The following is a 20,130-nucleotide window of genomic DNA, read 5'->3' on the forward strand; positions in this document are numbered from 1 at the left end:
TAAAAATGATATGTCTTCAGCATAATTAACAAGAGTTAAATTCTTTATAAATGGTTTTTTGCTACAGCAAATCCAATTTAAGACTATTTTTCTCCTTAAACGTCTTCGCCCCTTTTAAGCCTTTGGATACCAGAATGGTGAGCAATGGATTAAGGGCCCCCCCTCTGATACTCGAAAGGGTTCGGGGTCTAGTAAAGGCTTTTAATGCCGGAGGGGCTCTTTACGCACTACGCGGGTTACGTACGTTTTCTCCTGCGCAGTGTGAGAGGGTTATTACAATCCATTTAGCCAATGGACCCTTGCCATCATGGAATGAACACCATCAAATTAAGAGCAAATGAGTTAAGACTGAATTAAAGGGTTAATTAAATGGACACAATGTTGCATTCTAAGATCATCGAGACCAAAAAAAAAATGTTAATAGATTTTTTTCCCCATTTCTCGAGGGTAATAGCTACAAACCAAATTCCAACAAGCATATGGCCTATGACGAAACCAGACAGCATTGTTTATGACGTCTTCTGACTACAATATCCAGTTACCTGAGTACCTTTGAATTTCTCTGGACATCATACGCTATGTGTAATTGTCATAGCAACTGGCTGACCGCCATGTTGATTAGGAACTGGGCTGGGCATCCCATACCATAGAGTAGACACTCGACTTGCATGTCAAGGATGGAAAGAATGGCAAACCTTACCTACCCCGAATTTACCCCAAACCTTTTACAAAAACTACCCAATATCAACTTTCGCTCGTCAATATCCCATCTACAAAAAACATTTTTTGAAGGCCTACACGGCTCTAAGTAGCCTGTGCCTAGAGTCGTCTGGGATATAAATCCAGCCCTGATTGCTTAAGACTTTTTTTTGGGGGGGGGGATTTTTAAGACATCCGCTATTTAAGATTAAGAATTACGAAAATGTTTGGCACATTACAAAATCAGCAAGACATACTGGGGAAGAAAGGATCCGAAGATGTTCTACTGTGAGTTAGTGAGGCGCGGAGGAAGATGTGTACACGTCTGGATTCACAAAAAAGATTTTTTCTTAAAAAAAAAAATAAAAATCACTATGTATTTCCTAAATTAATTCAGCATAAAAACACATTCACAACCTGTTGGCTGGCACAGCGTACCTGAGAGAATGTTTAACCCCATCTATAAACAGTAACTTAAAAAAACTCTATCAGCATCCAAAAAAAAAACAAAAAATAAAAGGAAAACACACAAAAAAAATAATGTAAGACTTGTAAGACAGCTATGGGTACGTTTTGAGTTTTTTTTTTCAAGAGTTTTCAAGTCCTGACGTCTGATCTTTTTTTATACATGTCTTCACCTTAAAATTAAAAAAAAAAAAAATTGTTCAAGTGACAAAAAAGACTAAAAAGTCAATTTGTCTCACACATCAAGAAATATTTAAGACCATTCTGCCGATGGAACTGTGGAAACCACATACGCATGCAGGCTCTTTGAAAACTTTTTTGTTTTGTTTGTTTGTTTTTTTTTGTCCGTTTTGTTCAAAACTCCAACAAAGTCAGGAAGATTATAGTTTTTTTTTTGTTTTTTTTTTGTATCCTCCTTGTTTCTAGAATTGTCTGTAAATATTCTTCAGTTGGCACTGACAGCCTCGTTAGCTTCATTTTCACTGCTATAGTCTGATTTAGGTTCGTCTTCGTAGTCGTCGAACATCTCCATGTCGTCTTCTCCGTTCATCAAGTCATTTCCAGCGAGGCTCCCTCCGTCCAGTTTCATTCCGTAAGTGCTCTGTATGACGGGGATGCTGGGCTCGGGGCTGGCCGAGGTGCTAGAGCAGTCTGACGTCATCTGAGGTGATGGTGTGGTAGTTGCCATGGAGATAGCACCAGGATACATGACCCCGGTCGCCGTGCTAATTGGTATTTGAGGCTGTTGCCTGGAAAAGGAAGAAAGAAAAAAAAAGTTACATTGTAACCATCAACTTTCCTCCTTTTTGATTAAAATGTTACAATGTTATAGGTTACATATCCATAAATATTAATTACTTAATGGAATCTAACGGGAGTGAGAACCCCAACGCTTGCTGCGCCTCCTCTTCCTCCAAATCTCTTTCCTTCTTGTTTTTTCTTTAATATTGTTTTTTCTATGACATGTTTTTTCTTTAATATTACAAACAGTTTCAAGTATATTTGATATATGAATAAATATAATTGAATCTAACGAGGCTGATAACACAAACACTAAATCCAGAATTGTCCAACATTTTACATAATTAAGTATCGATAGTGAAATTATTTTTGTATTATTTGGGTTTTTGTTTTTTTTATAAGAGTTAGATTTAATTAGAAAACCAGGATTGCATTTTTTTTCTCTTTAAATCGGTCTAATTTCACCAAAAGTAGAAAAAGTATTGAGCGTTGGGTTTTGTACTCACCCCACCGTGAAGAACTGCCTCATCTCTTGTCTCCGAGACCTCATGAGTTGTTTGTATTCGCCGATACGCAGCTTCTTCCCGTCGACAATGCAGGTGCGTTTCGGTCGGGGTTTGTACTTATAATTGGGGTATTTCTCTAAGTGGATCTTGCTAAGTCGAGCTTGTTCTTCATAGTATGGTTGCTTTTCCTGGTTAGACATGGCTTTCCAACGGGAACCTGAATAATTTATACGCAAATAACATTTTAAAGCCATGAAAAAAAATATACAAAAGACAAACAAAAAAAACTCATATATCCACCATTTTTACTAATTTTTTTGGCACAAAATCACAATAAAAACCAAATATATTCTTGTTCTTTACCAAATGGTGACTCGTAGATGAGTCGTTCTGAAAAATCTCCAGATTTTGTTTTTGTGAGACAAATGTATCAAGGTTAAACAGTTTTTTTTTCGTTTTTATATTACTTTCCATGTAATAATATAAATGCTAAATAAAATATTTCATTTTAAGACCAGTTTATAAAATATCAGTATGGCACCAATGAATTGGGTTTTTTAAGTATTTTATTCAGAATGGTGATTTTTTTCGGCATATTAAAGGCTCCCTGCTAATAACTCCTCTGGCACGGAGCGACATTGTAAGACGGCTTTTCTCGGTGCCAATAACACGTGTTAAACTTGTTAATCTTTCGCTGAACATATCACACTAATGTAAGAGCCAAGTCTATAGACCCCTAAGCTGGTGGATTTATTAAATACGTGGAGAGGAAAAAAATACAACCAACGACTTATTATAAAGAATTTAAATTAATATTTTTACCTTTTAAACATTTTTTTATTTATTTTTTTAAAAATTGCTAAAAAAAGAAAACATTACGATTATGGGGATTATAGCGCTAAATTTGAATCTTAAAATTACTTAGTAAAAAAAAAAAATTAATGGCCTTTGCTGATTGGCTGTTTTGGAGATAAAATTACTTTTAAAAATATGCACTTTTTAAAAATTAAAAAAAAATAGTTTTTAAAAATGTATCTTGCCTTTGTTGCTAAAACAAAGTATTCTTTATTATATATATATATATATATATATATATATATATATATATATATATATAATAATCCACAAAACTATGTGCCTAGTAACTTCCAAAATCATTAATTAAGACACAAGTATTGGCCCAAAAATGTTATGGGATTTTTTCAACATGCAATATTTTATTTCTAATATTTTTATGTTAATTATGTTTCAATTATTATTATATATTAATATATTATAAAAAATGTTTAAAATCAGGAAATAGTGAATTAAATTTGATTTCATTATATAATATAATATATATAATATTTAGCAATGTAAAAATGTACAGAAAAAGGATTGTAGCGACCTACTGACCCTTCTCTGCTCCAATTTTCTACATTACAGATTTGACGATTTTGGCTTATTAGACGAGGTCCTGCATACTTGGAGTCTTAGTGAGTAATAGTAATTTTTTTTAGCCTTAAAATGAATATATTTTGCATATATAACACTCAATTAAAATAACATTTGGCATGGTTTTGGCAAACGCACTAATCCTTTCATTATACACATATTACTCTGTCCTGTCTAAATACATTAAATGTTATAAAATTTCACAATGTGAAGGAATTATATTTAACAAATAAAGGAAATGTATCTGCATTTTTATATGAAGTGCTTTCAACATCTGCAGGGCTAAAAAAAAAAAAAAGGGGAAAAAATGCCGTTTGCTTATCTTCTTTTATATAATGAATTTCCTGCGCACTTAGAGGCCGGAAACTGGATCAGCCGGGTCGGGAAATAAAATGTTACCATACAAAGTAACAAAAACCTAAACTATGGGGCTTTTTAACGCAAACAAACTCTTCTGTTACATTAAACAAAGAGCGCAGGAAGAGTCGCGATGGTCGCAAACGAAACGTGTCTCTCTTATTTGGCGTTTTCATGGGTTTTGTAAATATTAATACGTTTCAGATAATAGATAAACTATTTAGACAAACTCTGGGTTATTTAAAAAAAAAAAAAACACCAACAATGATCTTTGCAACCAACTTGTTTTAGCATCTGTTAGACGTTTTTTTTTTTTATTTAGTTTCTGGAAACCTCCACCGAGCCTCGCTTTTTGTCCTTTTTCTTGTTTTCTAAACCTCGGCTTTCCTCTAATTTATCTCGTCTTTAGACCCACGGCTCAACGGTACTTAGTATGGGAACTTTTGGACATTTTGGGTCATTTTGATATAAAATGTTGTGGATTTCTCCAATCGTTTCCCCGTAAACCCAAACATTTTGGCTGCTCGGACTTTTAAGGAGGAACACTTAATGTTGATGTCAAGTCAGACCTATCTAAGCTTCTGTTTCCAAACTGGGTCGAAGCAGCCAATCAGTGGCAGGAAAGCTACCCCTTTCCTTCAATGAAACGCTCCCCGCCTATGCCCATTGGGGCTCTCGTTAGACCCCCCCACCAGGAGCGTCCGCTGAGCCAGCCCTGGAGCCACATCACCTTGCATGGAAAAAAAATGGGGAAAGGGGGCAAATGTCCATGGAGGGGATTCTGCCGAATACCCCAAAGCATTTGCTATATAAATAAATAAAAATAAAAAAATAAATAATAATAATAGAAATAATAATTATAATAATAATAATAAAAAAAAACCCAACACCACAAACATGTAAAGGGACCTCCTATCACATACATGTAAGTGCATACAATGACTAGCGTGTCACTGAAATAAGTATTCGGTTCCTGGATTTTTATTCAAACTAAAACCCTTCGTGTTTTTTTTTTTTGTTTTTTTTTATTATTAAGACAAACGGGAGCCTATTACTATTGGCTATAATCACCCGTAATTCAATAACTCGCCCTCATTAGTAATGAGTATTTACAGCCTTCTGATGTCATCGATAACACGGACTGACAGGTGATCATTACGACTTCAAAGGCCTAAAACATTTCACTATGGAGCCCGCCAAACAATTACGCCGATCTCTAGCGAAGCGCTGCCTCCATCCAGCTATTTCCATAAATTAGTTCGCCCCGTGAAAGGAAATATGCAAAAATATAATATTTGATATGCGTCTCAGCGATCCGCTAGGTATGATTAGAAAAAGATTTCTTTCATTGGGTAGCTTTGGGAGGCGTCAGATCCGAGCCGTAATTACAGCTCTTTTGTAATCACCGTGACTATTGAAACATTAATGAAAATTAAATGATATACCCGGCGGTTGAAGCGGGATCGTTGCGGATAATCGCTATTAAATTACCGCGCCCCCGTCTTGTCTATCTGTCAGGTGTTCCCGGGCCACAAACAGGTGTAATTGTAATACATGGGATTTAACCTTTTGACTGCTGGTTTAAGTGATGTGCTTTCCATAATGGCTTGATTAACCCCTTTGACACTCAAACGGTTAAATGCTCGTTGTAGGCTGGAACTACAGCGTCTGTCAATCACATCTTATTTTTAATATTATAGTCTGCGAGCGATGGTGACGACCCTTGGGACTCTCAAACCTCTCATGGTTGGAATAACATGGCTCCGAACTGTCCCTGATTAGTTCAGCCAGTCCCTATTTGGTCCATGACACCCCCTTTATCCCCCCCACCCTTTTTTCAGAATGCCAATATTTTGTGGTTATTATTCCTTACCTAGAATTTTGCTGATATTGGAGTTATGCATGTCCGGAAAAGCCTGGAGAATTTTCCTGCGCTCGTCTTTTGCCCAAACCATGAAGGCGTTCATCGGTCGCTTGATGTGCGGTTCGCTGCTGCTTCTCCCGCGCGCGTCTCTGTAGACTCGGGCTTCAACCACGGTGGTGCCTCCTGTTGGCCAACAATAATACTGCTGTAATACTGCCACTCAATGCTTTATTCCCTGGGGTGTCAGAGCAGCAAGAAACACATGCATGCAATGCATTAAAACAAATGCATCTAAAAAAAAAAAATCTAAAAAAACAAAAATAATCTAAAAAAATATATAAAAAAAATCTTTAAAAAAATAACTGAATGTTGTGACCTCCTTATCTGTCTTTCATCTATGAAGATGAGGAGAAAAAGTTTCAAAAAAGTAACATTCATTCTGAACGACTTCTTGTCCTCTGTTGCTAAATTCTATATTGTTACCCTGTGTTTTATTCCCTATAAAATATATAGTGATGGTTATCCAATCAATTCACTTTTTAAAAAAACTACTTGATTTGGGTGAAAAAAATGTAATAATGTAAAAAATATTATGGTTTTAAGAGAGGGAACAGGTGTTCTAGATTAACAAAGCCTTGTGTGTTGGTCATGGAGAACGGGAAGGTCAATCAGGAATCGATACAAAGGAAAGTCCAAGGAGACCTTCATACCACGAAAATGGGAAGAGGAGGGAAGAAAAAGGGAAAAATACTTTGTATCATAAAACCATAACTGATTGGAACACAAACAAGAGTAAGAATAGTAAATTGTGTGGTCAGAGATCAGCGGGGTATGGATGAAAGCCGCTTACTCTAGGCATTTGCCTATATGCATTCGGCCCTTTGGGGAGGATTCTTGACTAATTCACAGAAGAACCTCAAGGTTCCATGCCTAGAAAATCCAACCCTCAAAAGCCTTTGAGAAAAACATTTGAAAAGACCTGAAAAGCGGGTGTGAAAATCCCATGACGTCCTACGCTTTGTGCAAAGTTATTACAGTAAAAAAAAAAAAGTAAAGTAAAACTAAAAACCTGATTTTTTCTGGAATTTGTAATATTTATCATGTTGATAACCATGCGATGATACGTGTTACACTAAAAGAGCGGGGTTTTATGGTCGGGTCTCAGGGATCCTCTCATTCACCTGAGCTGATAACGCAACCACGCGTTGGGTCAACAGTTGGCATGCAGGTTGGCGTCATCAACCTGACCGACTACAATAAGGACCCTGCAAGACTCACTCGGATATAGCGCTGTCTGCCTTACATACTCATTCACTTCATTGATAAACCATCGTCCCTCCCTGCCTCGGCTTATCACTCACACTCTAAGAGACCCAACGAGTAATTACAGTGAGTATAGACTGTATAATTTGGTCTATACATCCTGCTAACAACGCTGGAAGACAACGTACGGAGCAAAAAGAAAATGACGGCCCCATATGCAAATGTTCTACTGCCACGAAGAATGAATTTGCATTCATTAACAAACTTTGGTGTTAAGAGTTCATTTTTCATTACAATTTTTCTTTTTTTGTCTTTTTTTTTTTACTTTTTGGAACTCAATAACTTTTTTTTTTGCACTATAGGAGTTTTTATGGCCCTATAACAAAAGCGATCATATTTTATTTACTTCAATCTTACTTATCTGCAATGAAATGTAATCATTTTCACCAACTTCAGACCATTTCCAGACTCTACGTTCTAAATTTTTATTTTTATTTTTTTTTGGGGGGGGGGGGTTTGCAATTTCCTTGTTCTTACGAATCATGCCTGATGGAGGCAGTTTAGTCAAAGAGACGGACATTCGGGTTCAGGAATCCTGCCACATGTGAATGAACAAAAGAATCGTACGAAAGCTTTCTGCGGTATTCGCTAATGTTTTTCATCTGAGTTTTTAAAAGTCCTAATGACTTTGTGGTGGGATGATGCATACGGCTCGTGGCTTTTCCAAAACGAAGGTAATTCTAGCCAGTTACCGTCTACATAGATTTTCCAACTTTTTTTTTTTTTTTTTTTAGATTTTTGGGGGGTTTTCAGCGTAAATCTCCATTTTAGTTAATTGCATTAAATTTGGACCTCAGCTTATGATGTAGAATATTTTTTTTAGTTCTAATCTTGATGAAACGATGTATAAAACTCTGAACAAAAAACGTCTATTTTTACGCTGCCTTGGAAAATTATCCCTGCCTGCTTTTAAAAATAGTCTTTTTTTTTTATTTTTTTTTCCAAGGACGGAGAACTTTAAGACTTGTTGTGGTTTAATCCATCGGTATAGTTACATCTTTGTCTTAGCAAAGCAGTTTTTCCTTTCAAAATGTTTCTTTTTTTTATTTTTTTTTTTACTTCTTCTTCAACCGGCCATAGCAACTATAAATATTTGAGTCGTTACAAGAAGTGACAATCAGGGGCATTCTTTCCGAAACGGCGGAAAAAAATGTAAAATCATCAGTGTAGGCGATAATTATAAAGAATTATGAAAAAAAAAAAGATTGTTTTAAATATTCACAGGGCCGCTGTCCTCACCCGCGACGGAAGAAAAAAAAATACAGCCTACCAAATTCCGGCTTTAATTTCTATGAATGTGTCCATTTTTTGGTGCTCCATAAATATATATAAATAAATAAATAAAAAATAAAAAAAAAAGACCTTGGAGATGGGGTATTGGGGCATCGGCAAAATGAATAAAACTATTATTTAAAAAAAAAGGTAATTTGGTCGCCTTTAAGTCAATCCTCCTGCTAGTCTAGATATTCCAAATTTACTCTTTTCCAATGTTTTTTCCCCATTATTTATTGAGATTTATCAGCCTATGAGCCACCCGTCTCTGGCCCGTGAGCTACCATTCCCTTCTATTTTATTGAGCGTAATGGACGCCTTGAAGACAGATTGTTGGCTATCAATTCCTCTTCGGGCCTACTGATACCATGTCCGCACCCTCACAACGCGCCGGTAACATGTCCGAGGAGGCAGAAGTATGTATTAGTGACATGAGACACTGCTTGTTTCCAGAAGTCCTGCCAGCGCAGTGATTAGACGGACAAGGGCTGCCAAAAGCAGAAGTCATGCGCGTTAACGACGGAGCGGAGATCCGGTGACCAAGTCCGACTAAACCAGGTGGGAGACACCGGACCATGACGTAGCCAGCGTGGGTGAGAATAAGTAAATAAACCTCTGAGGGATGAGCAGGGATAAAATACCCTACTTTATAAAAGAATGATCAGCTCCTAACTCATTCTTCACAGTTAAAAATGGCTCCCTGTCCAAGATACTCCATACTTGTATCTTGATGACATCATAAACATGTCATGGGCACAGTCTTATTGAACGTAGGGCTAAAACAGGACGGTCCCATTTAATAAAAAAGCTGGCAATGCCAGGAGCGTCAGCTTCAGCCCGAAATTAAGTATCACGGGCAGTGAGGGCAGTAAAGCTGTGGAATAGATATAACAAGTGCAAAAGAAGAAAAAACCAAAAATCTCACATGTGTAATGATAACAAAATAAATAAATACTTCCCTCAAGATAGCAGCTTCCAAAACCACTCTTCCTCAAAGTGTATATACAACCAAACAGGACAATACGGAGCGCATATACATGAGGGAAAGAAAAATAAAATACAATAGTGTAATATGTAAAAATCACAATATAAAATATGAATATAAGAACCACTCACAAGTGAACTGAGTGTGATGAGCTCATCACACTCAGTTCACTTGTGAGTGGTTCTTATATTCATATTTTATATTGTGATTTTTACATATTAAGCTGTGGAATAGACTCTGAGGAGATGAATGTAGAACGAGAAGATTGTATAATGGTTTACGTCATAATCAATCATATTTTTTTACAATCATTAGGAGCCACGGGGGCCCCAGGTTCCATTACAAGAATCTTTTGTGTAAGACACGTCACGAGTTGATACATTTAAGTGATGGAAGCTCACCCTCGGCATCCTCTGGTCTCGTCAGGTCGATGACACCAGGACCTAATTTCCCATCTTCGCTGGGCTTTCCTGTAAGCTGTGGGCCCATGTTCTCATAGTGTGACCTTTCCTAATGAAAACAAACAAAAAAATAATAATGTAAATAGACCATGATTTATATTTTTAATCAGCCCGACGTGCAATCAAGTAAGATTATGGCCACAGGAAGGAGCCCTTCTGTAGAGGACCTGAGAAGAGGTCACGTGTAAGCGACCCTGAAACAAAGTAACCGGTAATTCATGTTACATCCCCATCCTTTACGACCAATGGAACAAATAAAAAAACTATAAACAGGACTATTTCGCATTCTAGCCCTTTACTCGTTCCAAATACGTGAATGAGCCCCCAAAATCTGTCGGCGACCATTTAAAAAGATGAATGGAAAAAAAAAAAAAGTAACAAGTTAACATTTCTTCTCTTGTGGAATATGTAAGATACGAAGCAGGTAGACAGGCTTCCCAGGCTGCCTCCTCTATTGCCCGTATCGCTGTCTAACTGCTTCATTCTTATGATTAATTTACTTTTCCCTCGTTAAAAAAAACAAAACAAAAAAAAAGCATCGTGTTTTCCCACTTGTCGTGTTGTTACTTCTTCAGACAAAAAGCTGCATTGTGTTGCGCTCGCTGGCGAACGAGACTTCATTGTTCATTACTACAAAACAATATTAAATGTCATGTCAGCTCAGATTTGCAGACATGAAATCCTAGCTTTTAGCTCCGTGAACACTTTCAGAATGTTATACTTAATGTATTATGCAGAAGCAAAGTGCTGATTGCTGTTACTTCTATTGTTCAATGACCTAGTTTTGTATTACGCGTGTAAGGAGACATCAAAACGGGAACACGGGACGTTCTCCTTGTAAAAAGACGTTTAAGATAGTTTTTTTTCATTTTTTTTTTTTTTTAATGTAACACATAATTATTTAATATCTATTGGAATGAATCAACCCATGGCCTCAACGTCTGCTTATAAATCCTACCTAAAATTAAATAAATAAATAAAAAAGATGTTTTATGGGATTTTTTCCAAAAGGTAGCTTTTTGCATGAACTGCAATCAAAGGCTTTTAATTAATATAAGTATATATATATAAAAAAATCTAGCATTTATGTTTTTCTGTTGACTTTTTTTTTAATTCCGCCAAATTTTGCTTTTCTTCTATTTTAATTTTTTAACATTTTAAATTAAAGGAAAAAATTGTAAAAAAAAAAAAAAAAAAAAAAAAAAAATCCTTAGATTCATCCTATCTTGTAGGATTGGTTTTTTTAAATTTGAAGATAAATTGGGGTTCGCCGATGGTACCAAGAGCCCCCCATTTGGGCCAAAAAAAATAAAATCTTAGGAAGTGTTAATTTTCGATTTTTTTTTTTTGCGAAATCATATGTGTTGGCGTGAAATTTATGAGATTCTAGCGATGAAATAACATTAACAGCCCTATGCATATGTTTACAGCTAGCGTGTTCTCAATTACTCGACACATAAAAGTGACAGAATCCATATCACCGATTTTATTGGGTAACTTGATGATTCCACTCGTGAGTGGTTTATATTGCAATATTAGAACTTGAGTGAAATGAAAGAAAACTTGTCAAGTCAACACCTTACTAAACATTAATAAAAGTCGCTCTCCTGAAGAAGGGCTGGCAGCGTAAACTTTTATGCTGGTTTTGGCTTAGGGAACTTTTCAGGACAGTATCGCTGTACCACTTCTGCTGGGAGGAGGGTCCGATATCGTCATTATCATATGAGGCACGGTCCAATGTAACAAAGCTTACTTATACTGTAAATTATAAAGCCAAATGTTGTTACATTCCATCTAAACCTCCGTCTCTACTAGTTTTATTATGGCCTACTGTATACAGATCCCCCTGGATCCATTTTGGGCTCCATCCACATGCTTTTACCGTGCACTTAAAGGTGAGTTATCAGGTGTAATACAGTAGTGGATTAAGTCATTATATGCCGGGTTGATACATTTTTCCAGCCTGTTCATGAGAATCATCATATGTAGCTTTACGAGATCGGGATTAGAAAGACTAACGGTGCGAAAACTTACATAGAAGGGGGGTAAATGGTTTAAGATGCCTCCACTTTCACAATGGCTTAAAATTGTAATAATTTTGTTTATTTTCTAAGACTTCCTTGAGAACCAATCTTGGTCATTTTAGCTCAATGGACAGAGCTGCTGTAGTTTTACAATACGTACACCGAGAGAACACAAGGGTATGACATAGAAAGCAGCTATCATGGCGCCATTGAGTTAATAATTACAAAGTAACACCTAACGATGACATCTGTCCAAACAGTGTTGTTAAAAAAATTTCAACCAGTCTCGGTCTCCCAGCAGAAGTGATATAGGCTATAGAAAAGGAATCTCAACATAAAGCTATCCTGAATCTAAGACGACACCAAGGAGTTATTAAGACCTTCGTTTTTTCATCATTTCGTTTTTTCTAAATGTGCCCAAACTGGGGTCACTTCGCTGTTTTCATGGGAAACAAGAACATTTCTGGCCGTAACATAATTACAAAAAGGGTTTTCTGACCATCAATTAGCCTTTTAAATGGGAGCAATAAAGGGCCGTTGGAACACAGGAGTGATGGGAGTGATAAAGGGCCGTTGGAACACAGGAGTGATGGGAGTGATAAAGGGCCGTTGGAACACAGGAGTGATGGGAGTGATAAAGGGCCATTGGAACACAGGAGTGATGGGAGTAATAAAGGGCCGTCGGAACACAGGAGTGATAGGAGTGATAAAGGGCCGTTGAAACACAGGAGTGATGGGAGTGATAAACGGCCATTGGAACACAGGAGTGATGGGAGTGATAAAGGGCCATTGGAACACAGGAGTGATGGGAGTGATAAAGGGCCATTGGAACACAGGAGTGATGGGAGTGATAAAGGGCCGTTGGAACACAGGAGTGATGGGAGGGATAAAGGGCCGTTGGAACACAGGAGTGATGGGAGTGATAAAGGGTCATTGGAACACAGGAGTGATGGGAGTGATAAAGGGCCATTGGAACACAGGAGTGATGGGAGTGATGAAGGGCCATTGGAACACAGGAGTGATGGGAGTGATAAAGGGCCATTGGAACACAGGAGTGATGGGAGTGATAAAGGGCCTCTGTATGCCTATGAAGAGATTCCATTAAAACTCAGACGTTTCCAGCCATTTACAGCATTAACCCCGTCTGTGCTGGATTTCTGATCCATCTCATGTTATTTTAATGGACAAAATGTGCTTTTCTTTTAAAAAGGAGATTAAAAAGGACATTTCCAAACTTTTGACAGGCGGGGGTTATAGATGGCATTTATGTGAATATTTAGGAAATATTTAGGAATATCTAGGAAAATGACTATTATTGGTTTAAATTCCCCAAAAATGAAGTTTGCCTTTTTTGTTTTTTTATTGTCACAGGTGCACTCCGCGTCTCCCTCTCACCCGTCCCTAAATACAGAGCGATTACACAAACATTTCCGAGCTATCAAAGACGCGTTTCAAAGCTGACCGGCACGCTGGATTCCTAGTGAAAGCTTCATTGACAGCGCCGCGTTCCTCTCGCATTAAAATATACAACCTCCGTGGTGAGCCTGACACGAAGCAGACATGAGGTAGTGTTTGCGCGCCGTCGATCAGATTGCCCGTCGGGGGCCTTAGGGTTTTTCGCTCTCGTGCTTTTTGTATGGAAGCGACAGATCTCGCGAACGTCTGCGCTGTCAAAGCTATTGCCTCAAACGATTTCGGAGCACCCAAAAAAGTGTCAGCCCTTCGAAAGAAAAAAAAAAAAAAAACGCAGCTTTTCAAACGGCCCAAAACTCTGTAATTTCAGAGCCTGTGGTATGAATGACAGCGACGTAACCGGGTGTTGGCGTTTTTTGCGGAGGCAGAGCAGAGAGAATTCCGAAGAACAGAACTCTTTCGTAACATTTTAATAACATATTATAATATGGTTCTAAAAAACTCTAGAAGCGTCCCGGGGTGGCGGTCTGGGGGGGGGGGTCTTCTGCCGTTGAAACAGTCAAGATTTTTAACACCGCTAACCAAAATTATTCCTCGAGGATCCGGCTGAAATCGCCGGGATTCAGCTCAAAAAGTTGGCGAAAGTAGAGTTTTTCTCGACTGTAAAAAAAAAATAAAAAAATGCCAGATATTCAAAAAAAAAATGACAGAAGACGCTTCTTCTAACTTCTAGACTGTTGTTGGGAAAATGAAGCTGTAAACTGCAACCCTGCATATTAAACGAAGATAAACTCGTCCCCTCCCTACGTGTAAACCGATGAATGCTTAATTTTACAGGCCAAAAGACTCCGCTATCCATCATATCCGCATATTATCAGCGTGAATGACGGATACGCTGCTACATGATTATGCCTTTTTTTTTTTTTTTTTTTCTATAGTCGCCTCGGGGCATCATTTGTAAGATTAGCAACTTACACTTGACTCGTACAGCTGATGGTCACGATTTCTAAAGCATATAAAAAATAAAAAAGAAATAAAAAAATCTTACGAAATACTTAGAAAGGAAAGCTTCACGAACGCCAAACACGGGGAAAAAAAAATAAAAAAAAAAATCCAGATTAGGTATTTAGAAAGTAACGTATGGAAGGAAGCGTTCTATAATGGATTCTCTCCCCGCGTTCGGATAAAAGCTGGCGTTCTAGATGGGCACTGTATATATCCATAAAATTTTATATACTATGTTTTATACACTTATTGGCCATTGGGTAATAACGGGTAAAGCCGACGTTAAAAAGCCAGCGTAAATTTATGTGCGTTATTTACGCTTTCTCACGTTAACAATGCTTTTTGTTGTAAAAAATAAATAAATAAATAAATAAATAACAAAAAAATATTCTGTTTATTAATGTAACTTTACGGCTGCTACATTCAGGATCCGGGCTAAATTAATGGCATTTTTATTATTTTATAGTGTCATTAAATTTTTACTGATCACTCCATCAAACAAGGGCCATAAAGAGTTGTAATATAAACCGGGACACTTAGATCGGGAAGCAATGCATTCCACGTACTTTAAAGTAAATGGGCCGCAGTAAGTGATATTTATGCCGTCTCTAAATACGTGGGATACTTGGGACAAGTTTAGCAAAACTGTTTGCCGTTGTGCAGTGAATTGTGTACTAAAAGCGGAATGTTCTCATTTTTTTTACTCTAAATAAATGTTTTTATGTGTTTACCATTTTTTTTTCTCTCTCTCTCTACCTCTTAACTCACAAAACCAATATGAAGAATTACTTCCCTTTGGCTCCACAACAATTCCCATAATCCGTTGCAGCTCAACCAAGAGACATACGTAAAAAAAAAAAAAAAAAAAAATAATAATAATAATATAATAAAATTAAATAAATTAATTTAAAAAAACGAGGTAAAAGCCAGATAAACATTACAAAAAGTCTAATTCATGCCAAAATGTTGTATATTCTCCTATGTATTTGTCCCATATCATCCATATATACAATAACTTAAGGCTATGTAATAATAATAATTATCTCAATAAGATGGGTCGCAAATCCCTCCTGGGCTAAATAAAAAGTAAAAAAAAATGTATTCTCTAGAATTTTTAAAACATTGGAAAATTAGTGGTCAATTACATGATAATCATCAATAATTAACTTTTTTTTTTTTTTACTTTATAAGGTCAGTATTTAAAGTTCATTATACAATAAATATATTTCACAATGATTTATATTTATATTAAGTTTTTTGAATTAGGTTACCTAGATGCCCTAAAAAAAGGAATAAAGCCCAATTGTTCTCCATTAAATACAATATACGTGTGCCACAAAATTAAAGGGTTTCCCCCCCCCAACAAAAAATCCCTAGTTCTTTTGGAAGCCCTGATTACAGCATCTCTTGAAAAACAATATGAAATGTAATAATATCCTAAGCACCCCTCCCTACCGGATTACCGAGGCTGATCAGCCGGTGCCCACGCTTCAAATTATTTCAACATGCTGATTTTTCCACATCTGAAGCTGTCCCAGTGTTGAAATGGAAAATGGTATAACTGGATTATTGTCTATTTTTATAAAATAAAATAAAAAATGCAAGGCAATCTATGCGGTGTAAGTATGCATGGGTGGGAGGCGATGGCAACGTTTACTTCGCTTTGTCAAATTTTAAAAGGGTTTTCCATAAGCCAGCTCAGAGCTCGAGGACCCTGCAAATCACGGCTACGAACCCCCTGATGGGACTGGCGAAGGTTCCAAAACATTTGAACATTCCATAAATCAGGACAGGCCATTAGTGACAAAGACAGAATGATGAAGGGGGTTTATGGCGAGCTTACATGGCTTAGAAGTCATAATTAATTGGATGCAATTCTCTTAGTGCATCGATTTGCATCCCTCCAGAAACCCTCAGTGTTGATAAATAGCGGTCACTCCGAATGCCGCCGTAATACCAATGTTATTTCAAAGTAATAAAGTTTTCATGTTTAAAACGCTCTCTAAATTGGCAACAATGAAAAAAATAGAACAACCGAATAAAAAGAAGGAAACAAATGAAAGTGTGTGTTTCGTCTCCATTTTAAACATATATATAATAAAATATATTATATATATATATATTTTTAATTTATTTTGAGCGCTACGGATGGCGCTATATAAAACAATAAATAATAATATAATATAAAATATATAATAATATAATATTATATTATAGATAATTTCCTAAGGATGTTACCTAAATATTATAACCTATTGTTGGAATTTAATGAAAATGTATTTTTGCTTTTTTATGACCTAACTTTAGGTATAATCACATCTCATCTAGAACTCAGTAACTGTAGCTGTAGTAATATTTAGTAATATATTTGTTCTTATGTGACTTGTCTCTGGTGCTTATAACATAATATTTGCCAGCACGCACCAGTCACCAGCATGCTACTTTGTAACATTTACGCAATTGGTGGAGAAACAGGAAGTCGGAGGTGGGTTTGAGTAACGTACTCTGTGATAGGTTCCCTGGCTGCAGGAAGGAGAGGGAAGATTTAAGGCTTTTACGCAACTTTTTTCAAGATGTTTGCCGGGAATTCTAAAAAAAAAAAAAGTGCAGGTTTTTTTTTTTAAGAATAAAAAACCTTAAAAGAAGTCACTGAGTGTATAGGAGCAAAGAAACAAATACAGCAGCATCTAGCACTCCTCCCTCGACAAATTAGCAGACCACCTCCGGTACAACTTGTGGCCAATACCATAATTCCTGACGTCTGTTTCCAATCAGGTGAACCAATTAGCCGTCTTCATATGCTTTCAGACTCTTGGTAGTTGGAACAGCAAACATTTCCAGCTAGGCGGTAACATGACTGAGCTTGTGTGGTTTTTATTTACTCTACATAGCGGGACATGATTCACGGGGACTTTGTCTTCACTTAACAGCTTCCAAACCATTTTAAAAACAATAAAACTGAAAGAACAAGATATTACAGCTCTATAACCTTCTAGCTACATCTATACACCAACTGTACTCTGTGTTACCCAACAACCGACACTGGCCATAGGCTCGTAAAACCTAAAATTTTGAGAAAACCTTGGTTTGACCATCTGGGTAACTCTTTCCATGTCTCTTCTAGACCATAGCCTCATCTAGTCATCGATGGATACCAATTCCTTTGACCTAAGCCATGGGGATTCATCAAATTGGATAGTAAATGGTTAATTTCACAACAGATGGACAGCTAAGAATTCAGGATCCAAAGGAATACAATCCTCGTGTCTATGATTGCCAAAGAATGATGTAAGTTGAAGACCGCAGCTGCCGGTTTAGTGGACGTCACCTGTGAAGCCACAACTCAAAAGAACAGACCTTCTGAGATGCTATAGAAGTTCATTTGGCCACTAAAATATTATGCCCCTGGACAAAGAGTGGAAATCTATTAATAATTGTAAAGAGGCTACAATGCGACCCATTCTACACAGCAAGAACAGATTCCAGTAAAGAGAGAAAGACGCTATTGTCTACGGACAAACTCTTATTGTAAGCCTCCTTTCCTTTAATTCTTGTAACACCAAAAAGTAAAAAGCACGCTGTGCAGCTGATAATGTTTAGAAGACATGTGAGAGTCCATTTAGACCTTAAAGATAATCCTTGTTTGTCTGCTGCAGAATGCTTCAAGAATTAATACACTTCAGTGATCTCTGGAAGGACAGAATCCTAGAAGGAGCCCATCAAGAAGACCTCCTGTGGTTGAGCCAAGGTGGGAAACGCGTGAAGCTGCCATCTCCCCATTTCTATACCATATTTACATCAATAAAATGTCCTCTTTTATCCAGTGACACTGACACATTTCTTATTTTTAGCTTTATCGGGTCAATGTAACACTGGTGCCAATAAAAGATTGATAATGGCGCCGTGAACATGACCCTATCAGTTGGAGCAGGAATACGGTGCGTTTCGTCAATGGATTGAGTGAAGCAAGGGGATGCAGACCGCTAGTTCGTAAGAGAACCGCCATTCGGCCCGCATTCCCTATATTACCAACAGTTAAATGAAAAACACAAGTTAGACCCAACTCCAACCAGACCCATCAATGGCCTCGGGGATCAGATTCAATGAGTAGCTCATTGCTAAGACATGGAAATCCACGCTGGCATGAGACCTTACTAATCATTTATGATGCCGATGACCAAACTCCAAAAATGTCCTTTTACCCCCCAAATGTACACCATATTTTCCCAAACCCTCACATTAGCATTTGTATTGTGTATCCCTCTTTACAATGTTATCTACACGTTGTTTTCAGTTCCTTGTCTTGAAATTTTCTAAGACGAGGTAGAATTCTTCTTTTTTTGGGTTGGGGAGGCAGACGAATCTCCAGCCGTAAGGGTTCCTCAGTCAATGTATGTTATAAAAAAATATATATTGAGAGATCTCAAGTTGCAGACATTGAGCTTGCAATTACTCATGTCTGAAACAGGGAATATAATCAGTTTTTGGTTGGTATACAATCAGTTTGTGGCAAACTCAAGAGATATCCAAAAAAACCTTCGCTTGGCTTCGTCGGAAACGCAGAGAAAACCCAGCAGAAAATTGCTTACAGAACGTCTTGCCAAGCGGCTCGAATTACCTGCGTTAGGATTTCTTATGCTAAAGCAGTTATAGTCATTTCTTGTTTTGTGTTGATATTGCCTTTGAGCACAATTCCGTAGGGGGGTTTTTTTGTTTGTTTTTTTTTTTTTTTGCCCGAAATAGAATGTTTATGAAGAATAAAGTTGACAAAGTCAACTCTTTGTGTAAAAAAATGATAAGCTATTCTGAGAGGAGCGATTCTTTTTCCTTCCGCAGAATGTGACGAGCTAGCATATTTTGATTAAACCATCGCTGTGGTGCTACCCTATCTTTAAGATTCATGGTGCTATTGTACTGAGTTGAGCTTATCTCGTTGTATTCCAGATGACTCGCTTTGATAGATTGCGAAACGCACTTAGCCTCATTTTTTTTTTTTTTTAGTATGTTTCTTTCCTTAAGATAAATCAATATTTAATATCCCTTCCAACTGCCCTGCTAGATCATTTCAAACCTTTTTTTTCTTAATATCAGACAAGATGCCGCGTCCTCTCTATTCTTCTGCGGAGGGGCCGTCATTTATTAAAAAGAAAAAGGGAAAAAAAAGAAGGTATGAAATGTATCAGCTTTGATACAGTATCGGTCGAGCCAAATTGCTTTACGCACTAAGTCTTTTTTAAATCACTTGTCCCAAAAGTCCGCGTGCCTCTGGAATTAGGTGGAAATATCTTAACATTCCGCAAATAGATGAAATTGTAAGAGGGCAGGTCTCGTAAAAAAAAAAGAAGAAAAAAGAAAAAAGCTCAAATGCATCTTTTTTTCAAGTGCCCTGCAAGGTCTATCGCTGCTCGCTGTTATAAATTAATCTCCCGGCAATACTTTTGTAGCCTTAATAAAGGGCATCAATACCTGGGAAAAAAGCAGACTTTTCAGCAACATGTGAAGCACGCGTTGTGTTTAAGGACTATTGGGCTGTAAAGTGTTATATTTATATTAGAAACCCCCCTTTTTTAATTTTCTTAAA

General features: G+C 37.1%; 1 protein-coding gene across 8 annotated transcripts in view; it reads right to left on the reverse strand.

Annotated features, from left to right (window-relative positions):
* Nucleotides 1–443: 443 nt before the first annotated feature.
* Nucleotides 444–20,130, reverse strand: part of SOX6 (SRY-box transcription factor 6) — a 231,865-nt gene continuing 212,178 nt past the window's right edge. For all 8 annotated transcript variants that reach the window (XM_053449751.1, XM_053449746.1, XM_053449750.1 and 5 more), the window contains 4 exons: nt 10,048–10,156; nt 6,076–6,249; nt 2,412–2,628; nt 444–1,913 (listed from right to left, as the gene is read on the reverse strand). In XM_053449751.1, the coding sequence (XP_053305726.1) occupies nt 1,610–1,913; nt 2,412–2,628; nt 6,076–6,249; nt 10,048–10,156 (804 nt within the window). In that variant the 3' untranslated portion in view covers nt 444–1,609. The remainder of the gene's footprint in view (nt 1,914–2,411; nt 2,629–6,075; nt 6,250–10,047; nt 10,157–20,130) is intronic.

This window comes from Spea bombifrons, chromosome 10 (genome assembly GCF_027358695.1).
Source record: "Spea bombifrons isolate aSpeBom1 chromosome 10, aSpeBom1.2.pri, whole genome shotgun sequence".
Classification (NCBI taxonomy): Eukaryota; Metazoa; Chordata; class Amphibia; order Anura; family Pelobatidae; genus Spea; species Spea bombifrons.